The 15,376-nt window shown below is 39.8% G+C and overlaps 2 protein-coding genes across 12 annotated transcripts in view; both read left to right on the top strand.

Moving 5' to 3' along the window:
- gngt2b (guanine nucleotide binding protein (G protein), gamma transducing activity polypeptide 2b) overlaps positions 1-15,376 on the top strand; it is a 139,592-nt gene that overhangs the window by 49,531 nt on the left and 74,685 nt on the right. The window lies entirely within an intron of this gene.
- The window catches only part of tanc2b (tetratricopeptide repeat, ankyrin repeat and coiled-coil containing 2b), a 150,469-nt gene that overhangs the window by 84,943 nt on the left and 50,150 nt on the right, over positions 1-15,376 (top strand). For 10 of the 11 annotated variants that reach the window (XM_072455949.1, XM_072455948.1, XM_072455947.1 and 7 more), the window contains 2 exons: positions 7,918-8,101; positions 9,764-10,012. In XM_072455949.1, coding sequence (XP_072312050.1) covers positions 7,918-8,101; positions 9,764-10,012 — 433 coding nt within the window. The remainder of the gene's footprint in view (positions 1-7,917; positions 8,102-9,763; positions 10,013-15,376) is intronic. The other variant, XM_072455950.1, reaches the window with a different exon arrangement.

The following is a 15,376-nucleotide window of genomic DNA, read 5'->3' as shown; positions in this document are numbered from 1 at the left end:
CCAAGCGCATTGTGAGGGTCTGTTGGGAACGTCTAGTGGAGCCCTCTGTCAGTAGGGTATTCAACTCGCACCTCCGGGAGAGCTTCTCCCATGTCCCGGGGGAGGCTGGGGACATTGAGTCCGAGTGGACCATGTTCTCCGCCTCCATTGTTGATGCGGCTGCTCGGAGCTGTGGTCGCAAGGTCTCCGGTGCCTGTCGTGGCGGCAACCCCCGAACCCGGTGGTGGACACCGGAAGTAAGGGATGCCGTCAGACTGAAGAAGGAGGCCTATCAGGCCACTCTGGCTTGTAGGTCTCCGGAGGTCATCGACGGGTATCGGCAGGCCAAGCGAGCCGCGGCTCGTGCTGTCGCAGAGGCAAAAACCCGGGCCTGGGAGGAGTTCGGGGAGGCCATGGAGGAGGACTATCAGTCGGCACCAAAGAAATTCTGGCAAACCGTCCGGCGCCTCAGGAGGGGAAAGCAGTGTCTCACCAACACCGTTTACGGTGCGGGTGGAGGCCTGCTGACCTCGACTGGGGATGTCGTCGGACGGTGGAAGGAATACTTTGAGGATCTCCTTAATCCCTCAGTCACGTCTTCCGAAGAGGAAGTAGAGACCGGGGACTCAGAGGCTGGCTCATCCATCACCCAAGCTGAAGTCACTGAGGTTGTTCGCAAACTCCTCGGTGGCAGGGCTCCGGGGGTGGATGAGATCCGCCCTGAGTACCTACAGTATCTGGATGTTGTAGGACTGTCTTGGTTGACACGTCTCTGCAACATCGCGTGGCGTTCGGGGACCGTGCCTCTGGACTGGCAGACCGGGGTGGTGGTCCCTCTGTTCAAGAATCGGGACCGGAGGGTGTGTTCCAACTACAGAGCGATCACACTCCTCAGCCTCCCGGGTAAGGTCTATTCCAAGGTACTGGAGAGGAGAATCCGACCGATAGTCGAACCTCGGATTCAGGAGGAGCAGAGTGGTTTTCGTCCCGGTCGTGGAACACTGGACCAGCTCTATACCCTCGATCGGGTGCTCGAGGGTTCATGGGAGTTTGCCCAACCAGTCCACATGTGCTTTGTGGATCTGGAGAAGGCTTTCGACCGTGTCCCTTGGGGTGTCCTTTGGGGGGTGCTCCGGGGCCCTTTGCTCAGGGCTGTCCGGTCCCTGTATGACCGGAGCAGGAGCTGTGTTCGCATTGCCGGCAGTAAGTCAGAACTGTTCCCAGTGCATGTTGGACTCCGCCAGGGCTGCCCTTTGTCACCGGTTCTGTTCATAATTTTTATGGACAGAATTTCTAGGCGCAGTCAGGGGTCGGAGGGTGTCCGGTTTGGGGACCACAGGATCTCATCTCTGCTGTTTGCAGACGATGTTGTCCTGATGGCTCCATCAAACCTGGACCTGCAACATGCACTGGGACGGTTTGCAGCCGAGTGTGAAGCGGCTGGGATGAGAATCAGCACCTCCAAATCCGAGGCCATGGTTCTCGACCAGAAAAAGGTGGCTTGCCCTCTCCAGGTGGGTGGGGTGTCCTTGCCCCAAGTGGAGGAGTTCAAGTATCTCGGGGTCTTGTTCACGAGTGAGGGAAGAATGGAGCGTGAGATCGACAGGCGGATCGGTGCAGCGGCTGCCGTGATGCAGTCGCTGCATCGGACTGTTGTTGTGAAGAGGGAGCTGAGCCGAAAGGCAAAGCTCTCTATTTACCGGTCGGTCTACGTTCCTACCCTCACCTATGGTCATGAGCTTTGGGTAGTGACCGAAAGAACAAGATCGCGGATACAAGCGGTCGAAATGAGTTTCCTCCGCCGTGTGGCTGGGCGCTCCCTTAGAGATCGGGTGAGGAGCTCGGCCACACGGGGGGAGCTCGGAGTAGAGCCGCTGCTTCTCCACGTCGAGAGGAGCCAGCTGAGGTGGCTCGGGCATCTGTTCCAGATGCCTCCTGGGCGCCTCCCTCGGGAGGTGTTTCAGGCATGTCCCACCGAGAAGAGGCCCCGGGGAAGACCCAGGACACGCTGGAGAGACTATGTCTCTCGGCTGGCCTGGGAACGCCTCGGGATCCCCCCGGAGGAGTTAGAGGAAGTGTCTGGGGAGAAGGAAGTCTGGGAGTCCCTGCTCAGACTGCTGCCCCCGCGACCCGGCCCCGGATAAAGCGGCAGAAGATGGATGGATGGATGGATGGATGTATTTTAGCTATACATTGTCAATGGCTTGGTGCACGTTTCATACAGACTTCTACTTATTTTAATCCATGAAATGTTTCTCTTTGGATGCCAAATATTGACTGAGGCGCTTGATGTCGAACACAGCTTTGTTGCAACTGTTAGAAAGAAGACAAATGAAATTCTGAGTCACAGTGTTGTCTCTGAGATCCACTTTGATCCCACACATGTCGCCGTATGGAGTCATTTATTTTGAGACATTCCAGAGTTTTCTCAGCTTCGGTATAAATTACAATCATTGCCTCCAAAACCTTCAATTATTTTTAGATCTTTCATCAACTGATACGATTTTGGTTCATTTTCTATTTTCTGTTTATATGAAATTGTTGCGTCGAAACGTTCCAAAGCCTCTCCTGACATTCTCATCTCATTATTCTTGTTTACATTTGCGTTTGACAGAAGTGGCTCGATCAAAAGGCCTCTTGGGTAAATTGCCCTCAAACATTGTCTCCGTTTGAATTTAGATTTTATCCGTACATCTCTATCAAGCTGTCTCTTCGTCTAATTAGGTTTTAATAGACGAGTTCTCTTACCGGTAATTATTTTTTACCAGGGCTCACAAACAATGTTGGTTTCTATTCCGTAGCAATTATCACTTCAGTACTGAACAAAAAGAGCAAATATTCATCAATGTGCATCAGTCCAAATATGTACTGATATTGACAATTAATCCAGTTTGTTCTGTCACACCTATGGCTCAGACCAAGGGGTTATTATGTTTTCATTCCAATAAGCCAGAAGAAAAAGTAAATACTGAAACTAATCATTTGTGTAGTAAAGTGGAAAAACATTTGAGCCACTGGTTTGAACTTCATGAGTGTCAGCTTGCTGTTTTTTAGGACTTTTTCCATTCTTAATATATAATTAATTGGTTGATCTCAATGGCATCTGCCCTCATTTCTCATCATTGACACACATGGATATGCAGTACCTTCTCCCTTTGTGTGGCGTCTGACATTAAGTCCTTCTAAGTACTGTGGCCACTCCTAACCTGAAAGCAAAATCATTTCAAAAACACCCCTGAAGAAACAATTCAATTTAACGACATCTTTCACATCTGAACAGAGCTTTTCTGCAGTACTGGTGTTTCCTAATATTATTTTGTTCGTTCGCTGTTGATTTTCTATTTGAGAACTTGGCAACAAACGGCTCTTGGCACAGTGGGTCTTTTCTTTTGGGCTTGGCAGCAGATCCCTGGTCTTTGTCGCTAAACCTGATCTGACAGGTATGACTTTTCTCAAAATACTCTTTCATTTTGAGTCAAATAAGAAAACAACGTCTGTATCAACTTGTTCTCTTTGCATTTGATGTTAATGGAAAACTCTGATGTAACATGTAACACCACCTGTTGTCGCCATGGAGATGTCGCTTTGCCTAAAAGGTTCCGCAGTATGGTATTCAACATATCCATCTTGCATTGATTCAATTGGCATTTTCATTGTTACAGAAAACATATTGAAAACCATGCATATCTAACCGTGGGTAGGCTCGCTTCTCCACAGAGCTGACCTATAACTTGGCCTAGTGGTGTCACATGGCTTGTCCCCATGAAGATAGATAAGTTTAATGCCATACTGTGGAATATTCCAGGCAAAGTAACAACGTGTTCATGGGGACAAGGTGATGGTGGCCACTTTGTAATAACTACACATTTATTAGTCATTATAAAGCATGAACAAAGACTTAATTCATAATGAACAAATAGTTTATTAAGAATTATTCAGGATAGTAATTACTTAATTAAGGGGTTAGGGTATGGATCATCATGAACTACACCCTAAGTCCATAATTAAGTAGTTACTGTGCTTGAATCATTCTTAATAAACACGTTTTTATTCATACTTTTAAAAGTGTTGTAGTTATTTTAAAGTGTCCTCTAGAAAAGTTACATAGTGCACCTTTAACTTAGACCAAAGTTCACCAAAAAGTCTACAAAATTCCCCAAATTTGTAGGTGCTATTAGTATGTGTCATTTGTTTTTCCTTGCTTTTTTGTGTGTAGGCCTAGTAATAGTAGTAGTAGTAGTACTTTTTCCTATGCATGTTTAATCTTGCATTCATCATCAAGTGTCCATGTTTTTCTAGTATTTATAGTTTTTACATCAGATGCAATGGTTGCTGTGAAATAGCTACTTGTTGCCATAGCGTGTGTGTTGTGTGGCACTAGAGAGCGGCGTGGAGAAGCGATTAGCCTGATGGACTGGCTGTGCTTGATGCTTGATGTTGCTAGCGCTGTAACCGTGGGGGTGTATCAAATCGAGAGAGGGTTACTCAAGCGCTTCTTTTTGGAGACGCTGTGAGTCATACAAGCACCCCGCTGCACCGCGACGCACAGTACAACTTATTATTTTGCAGATCTGCCCCGAATACTGAGTCTGTTTGAAATTTCCTCTCAAAGATTGACGCTAAATGCCTCCAGACACCATTTATTAGCTGGGTTTGGTTGCTCTTTTGGATGAGACTAAATGATGCAACAGTTTAAAATGGTGACAGTGAAAACGATGCAAAAACATCAATACTTTAACGCTTAACTGTCTGCGTTCTTTTGAAGTGACAATATGAATTTGCTGTGAATACTGAAAATTGAATACTTTCATTTTTAACAATTTCATAAATACATTGGCAGCCAGGGTCTATACGCAGATACTAATCAATACTAAAACAAGCAGTGAAACTAGATACTCATTTGAATATGTGGAAAATATCATACAGCAATTTTATTTATTTTTTATTATTAGTATAAAATATTCAAGAAACTACTATTATTTTGTGTTGAAAAGTCTAAAATATTCTATATCGACTTATAGTTAAATCAATGCTAGTTGGAACAATATTTTTTTGCAGTCAATATTTATCTTGTGTACATTTTCTTTGTTCTATTTGGCAAATCTTTTGTTAATTTATATGGTACGATAAGAATTTTGCAACTTATATTTTCGTTAACATTTACTGCAATTTTCATGCTTTAGAGTTTTTGAGTCCATGGCATAAAGTAGTTTAAATTTGATAGTTTTTCATATTTTTTGTAGCAATATAGCACTATAATAATATATAGTAATAATCATGATGATGGTAAACTATCATTTTTTTATGTCAATCAGCCCTGTTTGATATCCTTAGTAAGTTACTTGAATTTAACGGGGAAAAAGGTTTGGTCAACTAGACTGTAATAGGAAAATGTAAGACATTTTTCACAAACGCATAGATTTTTTAACAGAATATGATAGCAATACCTTACCCAAGTGCTAGATTTTTAAATAACCTTTCTTGAGCTTGCGGCCTTTCAACCCTGGTACATTAGACATGCCTAATTTGTGTCAGTGTCTGTCTTTCTGCGGCGCTGACGGAACAAGGTGACCTCAGCGCTCACAGATTGCGGCTAATTGCTTCGTACTCGCGCTCCTGCTCTCCTCAGACACGCCGCTCCGAGTTTAGTCCAATCCTGGCTCTGCGTTTAAGGTCATTCCGTGTTAGGTTAGCGCGACAGACAGCGATGGAGAGTCAGCGGGAGTGTTAAGAAGTGAAGGTCGTTAGGTGATGGTAATAAGTCAAAATGGCCTTGTTTGGTTGAAAATAAATGACCCACACGTCCGTTTTTGCAGTGCTTAAAATGTGGAAATGGCTTTAATAGTCTTTCTGCTCTGGTTCAGGGTTCTATTTTCTCAGACATCTGTTGTTTTCTCCACTCACTCCTCCCATTGGTCAGCCTCAGCCGTGCTCCAGAGTGATTGGCAGGTGGATTTAACCAGTGAAGTATGAAGTTGTATCGTCAATCAACAATATTCACAAATTTACTTTGGCGATATTGTGCGACATAAATCATATAATAACCATGAATATAAATCGTGAAATATAAACTATGATAACATAAAAGACATGCATATGATAAGGTGTTGGAATAAACGCATACTTTTAATAAAAATATACTAAAATATACAGTAAGACGAAAAAGAATGGTTTAGCATCAACATGCAGCAGATGTTTTCTTTTGCCAACCCCTACATCAACTATGTACATTTATTAATTTTCTTCATAATAATATCACAAAGATTTACAATGATTAATGTAGATTACAGCCTAGAAATGGCGAATTAAATTGTAAATTCTTTCAGGCTGTTACTGTTAAGAGATTTGTACGGTAATTATGCTGATGTGATGACTATGATGTTAGATTGTTTCTTTGATATGAAATACCATATTAATGCACAATTAAAGGTTAAACTCTAGCCTAGTTTTGGACTGAACAAAAATAACTAGAAACTCTGGAATGAACTAGATACAAATTTTGACCAGGATTTCCAGTTCAGTCAATGCAGTAGTATTATTGTTTTTCACTGTACCAATATGTACCAATCTACCAACCCTTGACCTTTCTGTGGTTGTTGAAGGAACGTCGTCCTCACGTTTGTTTTGTATACGCTTTATTTATTGTGTCATTTTATTTCACAGCCTATGACTCGCCAGTGCTTTTGCTTTGAGAGAGTTCACAGCAGTGGATTATTTGCAAAATAATGTTTGTATTGTGTTCCCCGCGGTCTCTTGGCTCCTAACCCAAACTGACACTGAAGTGCTTCACTGTTGGGTGCCAAAACAATGCCACCACAAGTAAAATGGATAGTGTTGAAAATGTCCAATTTAATTTTGTGGCTTTTGAAAAACATAATTGCATCCGCTTCGATGTAAATAGCCCTGTTGGTGTGGTCACAATTAGAAGCTTTTCCATTATATTCAATGCAGTGTCCTCGTACAACCCCCAATGTTACATAACGGTTCAATAGACAAAGTGCGGTTTTAATTAAATCTACAATGTTTCGTAAATATTTGTGCCATTGTTGGAAGTTTGTTGTTTTGGAAAAAATAAAATTCACTCAAGGAGGGCTGACAATACGTGGGCAAATCAGCAGGGGGCTATTGAGCCTGACGTTCCACTGTTTGGAAACGACACTATATTTCCTCCTTTTTATTCCAAATTCCTGTCAAAATGTTCCTTTGCCTTTCTTCCAATGTGTCACAATGCATATTCAGCGCAGCAGTAGAATTATAAGCCTCCCCAATGTCCTCTTCTCCCCCTTTCTTTCACTACCAGCAGTACCTGATTTTTACTGTTTAAAAAATGTGAGAAGAGAATTATGTCATTTTAAACCGTTTGCATTGTTCCACTTCTCACTTACAATACATTCTGAGCATCGTATTCATTCACAAGCGTTAATAAGCGTTTTTTCACAATTCACAATGAGTTTTGCCGTCGCAGACATTAGCATGCTAACAGCAATTCCTGCTTCGTGAAGAATTAAACCTTCTATAATTACATTGTGACAACTCGCTGAAATACATTTTTGCCCAAATAGGTACTTTTACAATATATCTGTACTACGGCAAAAGATATTTGACTTTATTACATGAAATAAATCAGGTGCAGCCCCTTTAACAAATATTTTTTACTAGCTCTAATTAGGCATCGAAGTTTAGCGATCCAATTAAACTATTCAAGACATCTAACTCATACACTTATACTTATGTCTGTCTAAAGTTTGACCAGTTCTAGTCCTGGTTTAACCCCGGTTTACACCCAGGTTTAGCACCACTTCAGTCTCAGTATGGATGCGTTTTTGTGCAAGTGTGATTAAAATGCATCTGTATACATTGTTGAGCATTAATATGACTTTATGGAGTATGATATGAATGTAGACCTCACTGATGTTATGACGCTTTTGTCTTCTTCAGAGCCAGAACCAGAGAATCAGCCCGTGCTCCACACTGACCAGCAGCACAGCGTCGCCCCCTGCAGGCAGTCCCTGCTCCACCCTGCCCCCCAACATGTCTGGCCAGGCGGGCAACAGAGACTGCGCCTACGGAGGAGTCACCAGCCCCACGTCCACATTAGAGAGCAGAGACAGCGGCATCATCGGTACGACTGTTAGAAGCAATGTCACGGGTTTGAGTGACGCCATAGCACGCTCTTAGAAACTGTGGCGCTTTGTTTGTGTAATATTATTGGTCAAACAAAGGTTAATTCATAGGTTGCCTGTATGTTTGTATGCTAATATACGAACTAACTTGTATTTATTTTGAGTCACCTTCTTTATTCTGCTGCCAAAAGTCAGTTTTACAGAGATACCGTTATTTTTTTGTTCCAGTAACTAATTTAGGATTGTATAAATGACGTATGGTCCATGTAAGATATAATTAAACATGTTATCTCTCTCTACATATATAAAAAACAAAACAATAAGATGTATTTTTCGAGATTTCTCCAAAGTTATTATGATTTGGCCTAAAGGTGAACCTGACATTGTCCCGAGTTAAATTTGCCTCAAAGGAAGTGACTCAGGTTTTAAACATAGTGTCACCTGAAGAGTAAGTGACTTGTCATGTAAAAATGACTGTAATGTCACTCCAGTGGGTTGCCAAATAGGGCATTTTCTCAGAACCTTCAGATAGGGCACGATGCTTCTCTCCTGTAATGGGGGCAGTTGAGGTGAATAAACTTTCTCCGGGAGTTACAATCAGTTACGAAGCCTGTTTGTTTGTTTTGACAAATATGCAAATTAAAGCCTCACAAAGTCTGCAATTAATTTTCTAATTATAAATTGTAATAGCAAAGGTCAAAAGTTAATCATGTACAAAAATAGCTGTAATGTAATACAGATAATCACGTCAAAGTCAGTTTTTTGAGTTATTTTTAACCCTAATTTTAAGAAAGGATTTTTAATGCTTGATCCGCTCGGGCAGGTAGAGCTGAAACGTTAGATCCCTGACATTTTGAGCTTATGACGGGTGAAAAGGAACACGCCCGGGGTTCTGCACTGCACTGTGCCAAACGCTGGTCTATGTTAATGTAAGGCTTTTTACAATAGGTACACAATCTATATATGGTTTCAACTTTATTTTGACTTCAATACTTTACATCCTCTGATTACCAAGATTATGTTTCAGATAGCAGGATTTAAGGTGGAATTAGGTTCAAATAATATGTACTTCTAATATTTCTACACTAAACGTAGTGTTGGAGCATTCTTTTATGTCTTTTGTTTACTCACATTGAGACACATTTGGTGATTTGCTGAAAGAATTTGCTCAAAAGTAAATTTTTCTTAAGTCTACATTTAATTTTTATTTGCTTTTGGAGCTATGGTAGTGCGTCCATTAGATTTTTGTCTTTGTGATAGTGGGAGCTGTAGTAGCAGTTATATTAGTGGTAGTAGTATTGTAATGTGTAGTAGGAAATATAGTTGAGGTGTAATAATAGTTGCCAATCTAGCATTTAACCAAACAAATAGTATTTTTACCACAAAACGCTAAATTTACCAAATCGTTTATTTACAGTTTTTCTAAAGAGATGTTAGAAACCATAGTAATTAGGTATAGTAATTCATATACTAATAGTAGAGGAAAAGTGCTGCATTGGGTCTACAAATAAATCAAAGTCAAGTACTCATTACTTACAAAAATGATACCCTAGACCACAGAATGTTAAAAATATATTCATTCACATTCATTGCTCATTTGCCATATTTTGAAATGAAATGAAATGAGTTTTAATATACGTTGTCATTTTGTTGCATTACAGCTACTTTGACCAGCTACTCGGAAAACATGGAGCGCGGAGGGAAGTACGGCGAGGGCTCGAGGGGGAACCTGAAGCTTTGGCAGTCGCAGAAATCAGGCATGGACTCCTATTTGTACCGGGTGGATGAGAATATGACTGCCTCCACCTACAGCCTCAACAAAATCCCTGAACGCAACCTGGAGAGCATGTCCTCCCACTCTGCCCACTCCATCCCTCTGTACCTTATGCCCCGCCCCAACTCTGTGGCCGGTGAGTCCCTCCTCTTTACCCTCCTTCTCTCCAAAAAATGAATTGATGACTTTAGTTTGAAGGCCCCGTGCTTGTGTCCTGTTTGGGGGTTTTCTTCTAGTTTAGGAACACCCTTCACTGAATTATATCGCCTATTCATTTTAAAAAGGGCAAATATCGTGAAATGTGGAGAAATAGGTGGGATGAGAAGTATGGGGAGCATATCATGGATCAAGTCAGAATTAGAAGGGAGTAAGTGGGCGGGGCTGACAATTCGAACTAAGCCCTGTAATCCTTTTTTTCATTTAAATTTGTTGTTAACAGAATGTATATATTTGAAGTAGATTGACTTGAAATGTTTGCTTTGCATCAACATAATAATTGAGTGCAAAAAGAGGACATATTGCATACATTTAAAGTCAACTTGAGTGTTTACTTTCCTATATGATGTGCTGGTTTATGTGTGTAAATGCAGTCTCAATCTCAATACACTTTCTTTGATTGGTAATTATTTAGTCCGAGACATAACAAATGTACAATAATAAAAGGACTTAAATAGATAGAATAGTAAGAAAATGTGGATAAAATAAGTAAGCATAATGTTTTTTGAAAAACTGGGCCAATATACATTTTCCAAACTGTGCACATTTACAAAATAAAAATATGTTAATAGGAGGAAAGAGGTTTGTTTTTGTTTGTAGCAATAGGGTTTTAAGGAATATCCTATTAAATCAGAAATGTGTTAAAATGTGTCTTTAGACGTATTAGTTGAGGTTGAATTATCAGTCAAATATGAAATATCTGTAACAAAAGTCCAGTATTATCATTATTACATTATTATACATTATTTGAAAGTTTACAACATAACCTTTTTTCATTTTTATTTTGAAATAGCATTTTTTGTTGCAATTTTTACTTTATTCAATTGACTTGATATTAACATTTTGCACAACATTCATGATATTATCTACATTCTCTATTTGTATATTTGCTCCCTTTGGACATACCAGTATTCATTTTCAACTTTCAATTCAATCGTCTTTGTGATATTATTAAATTCCTTTTCTTGCTCTTATTGGTTTACAATTACTTGGAATCACTTGATCAGTGGCCTACTTTCCGACCACTATTTCCGCTGTAAAATGGGCTCTGCTAATATAAAATGCATAATTATCACAATCTTTAAATGTCACTGATTATAGTTAAATCTGGTGAAATTACACCCTTGCGAAATGACTTGGCTTGAATCCCCTCCTACTGCAGAACTCTCCTTGCACTAGATGAATTATTCAGAGAAAAGTGAGAGCTGCACGGGTCAATCAACAGTGTAATGTGCAAAAATGAGACGCTCTTCAAGGATCTATTGGAAAACTGGCTTGAGGCACTCTGACATTGAGTTAAATATCCTTTATTATGTAAGGGGCATGTCAAGAACCCCCTATTTTTGTTTTTAGGAATACATTTATTTCAGAAAAGTTAGCAAAAGATAAAGAACTGAAATGCATATTCAGTTTGTCATGATTTAGCTCTCATTGTGGGAAACACATTGCTCATATTTACCAAGTATTTTGCTACACCCTTGCTCTCCATCTGCTGAGGTTTGAGACCACACAATACAGTCTGGAAGAGCAGGAACAGTTGGAATAATCTGACATTTTGTTTGTTTTGGTAGTATAAAAAAGAAAAGATTGCCCAAAGTAACAGTAAATATATTCATAGATGATTGGTTACGTAACAGCGTAGCGGGACTAATAGCTTTGATTGTGTTATTGTTCATCACCAGAGCGCACTGAGCCCTATTATGCACTTGTCCCACTCCCACTCACAATCTGTATATATAGACGGCAATGCATTTCTCACTAAATACTGAAATATGCCAGACAGAGTGTCGTCGCTTCTGATATGTCTTTACATCGGTCATCTGTCTGACACCGGTGGTTCGCCAGCACTGATTCTTTCTTGAGCACATTTAGTTTTATTCCCTTTGCTCGATTATCTTGTTTTAGTTTCAAATGAGCCATTGTTTAAACCTGACTTTGTTTTGGTTTAATCCTCAATAAATCCTAGTTTAGTCCTATTACAAGTTGTGATTTATCCAGTTTTAGAAATATTTTTGTCCTTCATTTCTTTGCTCAATTAGGGTCGAGTCCCAGTATTGGCCCAGTCTTTGTTTACATTGTGCTGGGTTTTATCATATGGGCATGGGTATAATTAACTCAAATATTGGATAAATCCTGTTTAATTGAGATTATTATTGGAAACGTACTGGTTTCTGTTTGACCTGCCCTGGTTTAGTCCTAAACATCTCTGTTCTGTTGACCAATTGACCAATCATCCACAGTACGCTATAATCCATAATAATTACTCCAACTATGTTCTTAAAATAATCCAAAAAATCAGGTTACTTTTTGTAAGACAATCAATTTTTACCTTGTTGACATGTTTCGGCAGCTTAATTTAAGATGGCTCGCCGTTGAGCAGCCGAAACACAATTAAAAAAAGACCTTTGTGAATCCGTATTTGCGTTGCACTGTACACATTGGCACTACAGACCAGGATGTACTGTTTTTGGTGCAGTATCAAGCGACTGAAATGTTGGCAAATCACAAACGCTGTATTAAGTTTATACAAAACAACATATGCTGAATGCAGGAGAATTAACGTCACTGAAAATGAGAAGCAGGGACAATTGTAGCATGGTTGATTTTGCATAATATGTCTCATTGTACGTCTGGAAATGCCTTGAATATGCACCATGAGCTAAACCACTGCAAACAACATCAATCCAAACGCAATGCTAACGCCTAAAAGTGAAATCAGAGATGTAAATTTTTCGCTCAGGCTGACTGCAGACCTTTTCTTTATGCTGGTCATGTTCAGCTGTCTGGCAACTAGAGCCCTTCTCTCCCTCGAAAATGTACACCTTCAAAGAGCTCTACTACGAGCTAGAGATGATGCAAAAAAAAAAAAAGCTTTAAAAAAAGGCAGATTTAGGTTTTTCTCATGGAATTTGTTAGCGACAGCACTCCATATTGATAAAATTGTGTAAGAGTTTCATAATCTCTGGCTCTCTCTCACCACACAGAGTTGTTAGATGGCGCAGGGATGGGGATCAGGATTGGCTGGTTTTCGCAGCAGCAGCAGTGGAACATCAAAGCCCCAGGCATTAACCGTTTCTATCCCCCAGAGTGACGGAGAGCGCCGCTTTGAAGTGTAGAAAGAGGCTGAGGAAGAGAAAGAAGGAGAAAAGGAGAGGAGGAAGGAGAAAAGAGGGAGTAACCGAGGAGGGATATGGAAAGTAAGGAAAGTAAAATCCAGAAAGGAGCCATAGGGAGTAAACGAGGAAGTGTGGCGTTCAGTGGTTTCAGGAGTCGTCCCCAATACATGTGATACAATACATTACAATAAAGCTCAGAATAGCCCTGTTTTCTAAATAATTTGTGAGTGAGTGGAGCTGCTATGAAATATTCCTGTGCCAAAGTTTGTAGTGCTTCCCTTGTAAAATATTTATAAGGCCTTAGTATACCACTAGTTATTTGCACATAAGCACTTTATGCATTTATGTGAAGCATTTATCCCTTGTTCATTGAAAAGAAAGTTTAATAATCATTGTTTTAATGCTCTCTTACAATTTTTTTTACATGTTTTATTCAAACACAAATGTTTTATAGATGTTTATTAACAACAAGGTATTTAAGCATGTACAAATGCTATTAAATACCTTTATAAACGCATACGCAAATAGATAGTACTGATTAATAATGCCTTATTAATTATTTACATAGGAACCTTACTTTAAAGCATTACAGCATTACCGACTTAATATAAAAATGTAAATTGTAAGCATCTCAAAGTACTGTCATTTCAAGTATATAGGAGAAAACGTTGCATAGTTAACCACAACCTTTATTGTCATGTATATTTGAATGAAATATAATGTGCTCCCTGTTTCTTCAACTACTGTAAGAAATGGCTACCCACCTTTCTTCTGATGTTATTTAAATACTTCTAAAACATTATTTATGACATACATAGTCCACCGATATCCAAAGAGATATGAATCCAACATATAAATGCATAAAAATAGCATTATCCAAAAGTGCTGAATAAAACTCCTGCTGCTGACTGTGGTTCATGTGCATTCCTGACACATGAAGGCATCGTCATTTCCCTAATGAAGGCAGAGCACCACAGGGGAAGAAAACCAGGATCACTTCTACCACCAGATCAGCTCATTAACCAGCACTGAATAAAATATAACATAGTCATAAAACTGAGCTGGTATTTTGTTTATGAAAGAAAAAGGGTCTTAAACTAATTGAGTCTTACCACATTGGAACTTACACCCTTCGATTCATTGTCAAACGCTTGAAGTGATTCAAGCGGCAAGAGAAATCACTAAATTAAGATAAGAGGCGGTCGCAGATAACATTTTTAAATTTTCAGGGAGGACAGGACTCATTGATTTCCATTTACTCTCCTTATTTTTAACTTGCTGTGTCCTTTTTCACCTTTAGCTGCAAGAGTGTTAGTCCAGGTGGAAACTTGAAGGTCTCGACGCTCTATAACTCCTCTCTGTGGCACATTTTAGAGACGTTTAGAGTCAGGGCAGGTTTTGTTGTCATTTTTAGATTATTGAAGACCTACTGCACAGCAAAATAGACAACAAAAAACCTGAAGGCTTTATTGTTAGTATTCATTGCTTTTGCTTGTTTTTTGGGATTGTTTCAATAATTTGACTTATTCACTTAAGTACTTTTGCGTTTTCACAATACTAAACTTTTTTACTATGTCGATACTCTATACTGAGTTTGACACTAAAACAATAATGAAGTGTTTTCTATAAAATACACACTACAATTTTAATGTTCCAACATAAAAGACACGAGACCGTTATATCTGTTTTGGAAAGTTATCAATTTTAGGTATGATTTAAGTAGTGATGCCTGAGTATGTAGTTTCTAGAGTAGCTTTATTATTGGTATCAATGTTTTGGACAACCCTGTTTACAAATTAAGCACTGCCCAAGCCAATGTGAATGCAGTAAATCTTAAATTAGAAAGTAAAAATCTCATTTGTCACAGTTTGTCTATAGGCCCCTCTCAACTCCTCTCCCAGTGCGCCGTCCTCAGTTCATCATTCGTCATTTTCCTCCTCTGATACACTGCACAGTTTTTGTTTACACCATTTTTCTCACTCCATTCTGACTTCCAGAGTTTTCCCCCTCTTTATTCTGACATGATGCAGTCTTAGCGCATTGGCACAGAAACAGTGAAAGTGATCCCAGCAGCCTGCTGCATTGCAGATAGAGATGAGGAGCCAGAGATGCCTGTGTTCACATTCAAATACAGTTAAACAATAAAAAAAACTCTGGGCTTCAGGAGT

This window comes from Eucyclogobius newberryi, unplaced genomic scaffold, assembly GCF_026437365.1.
Source record: "Eucyclogobius newberryi isolate DKJ021-1_F unplaced genomic scaffold, fEucNew1.0.hap1 SCAF_20, whole genome shotgun sequence".
NCBI lineage: Eukaryota > Metazoa > Chordata > Actinopteri > Gobiiformes > Gobiidae > Eucyclogobius > Eucyclogobius newberryi.
This window is presented reverse-complemented; position numbering and strand designations above follow the sequence as displayed.